Source organism: Camelina sativa, chromosome 15 (genome assembly GCF_000633955.1).
Source record: "Camelina sativa cultivar DH55 chromosome 15, Cs, whole genome shotgun sequence".
Taxonomy (NCBI): domain Eukaryota; kingdom Viridiplantae; phylum Streptophyta; class Magnoliopsida; order Brassicales; family Brassicaceae; genus Camelina; species Camelina sativa.
The window spans coordinates 6464452-6467244 of record NC_025699.1 but is presented as its reverse complement, the minus strand read 5'-3'; the positions used below and the strand labels follow the sequence as shown (position 1 = coordinate 6467244).

At 42.1% G+C, this 2793-nt stretch overlaps 1 protein-coding gene across 1 annotated transcript in view; it reads left to right on the top strand.

Moving 5' to 3' along the window:
* The window catches only part of LOC104745689 (titin homolog), a 12231-nt gene that overhangs the window by 6892 nt on the left and 2546 nt on the right, over positions 1 to 2793 (top strand). The window contains exons 9-11 of the mRNA XM_019237013.1: positions 45 to 729; positions 1149 to 1969; positions 2067 to 2782. Of these exons, the coding sequence (XP_019092558.1) occupies positions 45 to 729; positions 1149 to 1969; positions 2067 to 2782 (2222 nt within the window). The remainder of the gene's footprint in view (positions 1 to 44; positions 730 to 1148; positions 1970 to 2066; positions 2783 to 2793) is intronic.

Sequence of the window (2793 nt, the reverse complement as noted above, 5' to 3'; positions counted from 1 at the left end):
TTTCTTCTGATTTATCATCTGCTGCAGGCATGGAAAAGGTTGTGGTACGAAGATGGAGTGGTGCTAGTGACATGAGCATTGATTTGGGAAATGACAGGAAGGATGATACTGGTGATAGTCCACTGTGTACTCCCTCGTCATCTTCAGTGTCCAAAGATGGAAGTGGTACATCCTCGAAACTATTTGTCGGCTACAATAAAAAAGAGCAGAATGGATTGAGCCATAATGCGCATTCTCACAGGACTGAGGAAGAATGTACTTCCAACAATGGCAGCGACTGGGGAACGGATGAAGGAGAGTCTCAAAATTCAAGTTCTAGTTTCTTGCGAAAAGACAAGGAGGTAGGCATGAAGGAGCCATTGAGCACGAATAATCAAGTGGGACATCAAGGATATTCTCAGGATGGTATTTCAGAGAAGAATTCCAAGTATAAATTCTATGAGAAGAATTCCAGAGCCACTTCTGATCACACAGGGACTGCAAATAGAAATGATGAGGCGGACAACAAAATGAGCGATTTTGAATCAAATAGGCAGAACCAGATACATTTTAGGGATCCTCGGAGTCATTCATTGTCTACATTACATCACTTAGGTGGTACTGAACCTAACATCATAAGTGTACAGAACAATGGAGGAACTGCAGAGTCTCCTAGGGAAGAACTAATGCCTTCGGATAGGCAATCACCACTTGTTGAGGATCGCCAGAGAAAGACACCGGTTTATGGAGGTTAGTAATAGAAGAAGATATTAAAGTTTTGTTGGTCTTTCGTTTATATGCATTTCTTGAATGGATGCATTTCATATATGGGAATTTCTTAATTATTTCAGCCGTTTCTTATGCTTCGACCCAATATTGATATCAAGGGGAATTCAAAGGACCATCATGCACTCCCTTTCTCAGTTGTTTGTACGCTTAAAAGTCTATAGTTTATTCTTTGCTTACCTGTGTTCTAATGCTTGAAATGATCATGACCGTAGAAGTATTCTTTTTATTTGTTATTAAACACTTGAGTCTGAGAATAGGAGAACGACTAATTCTCAATGTGATAACGTACCTCTCTTCTTTTCTTTTAATATCTTGACTTCGAGAAAGGGGAAAATTGAGTAACTTTCTGATTATTTTATTGTTGCACGATCTTCTTTTAGGTTCTGAACAGATGAAAAGGCCTCATAGTAGAAGGACGGAGAATAGTTCAGCTGATGCAAATACAAAGCCACCTGCAGTCATTAATAGTGTTTCAGATTTCTCCGAGAGTGATACTCTGACCCAAATGTCCCCGACAGAGCAAGTTCAAAGGGCAAGACCGTCTAAGGGAAGCCAAGAGCTGAATAACGAATTGAAAGTGAAAGCAAACGAGCTTGAAAAGCTATTTGCTGAACATATGCTCCGTGTGCCAGGGGATCAATCTAGTTCTGTCCGTAGAGGTAAGCCCGGAAAGCCGATTGAACAGGCCGTGACTTCACAGCTGAGAAGACCTGCAGCACAGGATCTATCTTCTGATCAGAAATTGCCGAGTGAACAGGCTGTGACTTCACAGCTGAGAAGACCTGCAGCACAGGATCTATCTTCTGTTCAAATTTCTGATCAGAAGACCTTGGCAATGCCAACTTTAAGCTCAAACGATGAAGACAAGTTCAAAACTCCGCCAACTATGAAGATGGTTGTTAACAATGACTATGAAGATATCACGAGGCAAAAATTCCCAGAAATCAGCTTTTCGGATAATTCGAGGGGAAAGTTCTATGAGACATATATGCAGAAAAGAGACGCAAAGCTGAAGGAAGACTGGAGTTGCAGAAGGACCGAGAAGGAAGCCAAATTGAAGGTGATGCAAGATATACTTGATCGCAGTAACGCTGAGATGAAAACCAAATTTTCTCAGTCTGCAGGGAGACGTGATTCAGATGCCAGACGTGCAGAGAAGCTTGTATACTTCAATTCTAAGTTGAGTGCTAAAAAGGATCAGGTATAGAGCATTTCCTTCTTCTGAAAGTTTACCTGTGGTAGCCTAAAACTACTGATCCTTGGTTTCCTAATAGTTTAACAATGTGACGACTTGACAGCATCCAATTAGCTCATTTCACAGTGAAGAAGATGAGGATGTTTCCAGGAGCACCCATAATAAAAAGCTACAACAAAATAAAAACAATTTGACTACTCGAACTACTGCTACATCAGCATCACGCTCGGCAGCCAAAGTTTCTACTCCCAGTGCTGTTAGGCGGAGAGGACAATCAGAAAAACTTCTTGCACAGTCAGTCCCTAACTTCTCCGAGGTCAAAAAGGAAGGCATGAAACCAGCCTCGGGAGTTGGAAAAAATGGTGTCCGCACCCAGGGGAGAATTTCTATCCGCTCAAAGGTTGTAGCTGAAGAAGAGAAGTTGCGAAGGCCGAAAAATTTCAGAAAAGGTGCTGCTGAGTTGGCGACAGACTTTTCTCAACTGAAGTCAGAGGATGGTGTTTCCGTACCTCTGAATGAACAAGAGCAAAGCGAGAGGGATTTTAACAATTATGGCATTGGTGTCAGCTCTGATAATGCGCAGCTGAAGACTTCAGAAGGATCTGATGCATCAGATGATATAGAGAAAGAGGAGACGGGAGAAGCGCTTGACGACACGGAAGTGGAAGCTTTTACTGATGCAGAAAACGAGATGCCTAGACTAAGTCAGGAGTCTGAAGAATGGGGTAGTACTGGGATTGCAAATGGTGAATCTACATCTCAGCTTGAACGTGGTTCAAATGCTGAATTATCTGCTGATATGGCTTCTAGGCATCAAACCATGGGTTCAC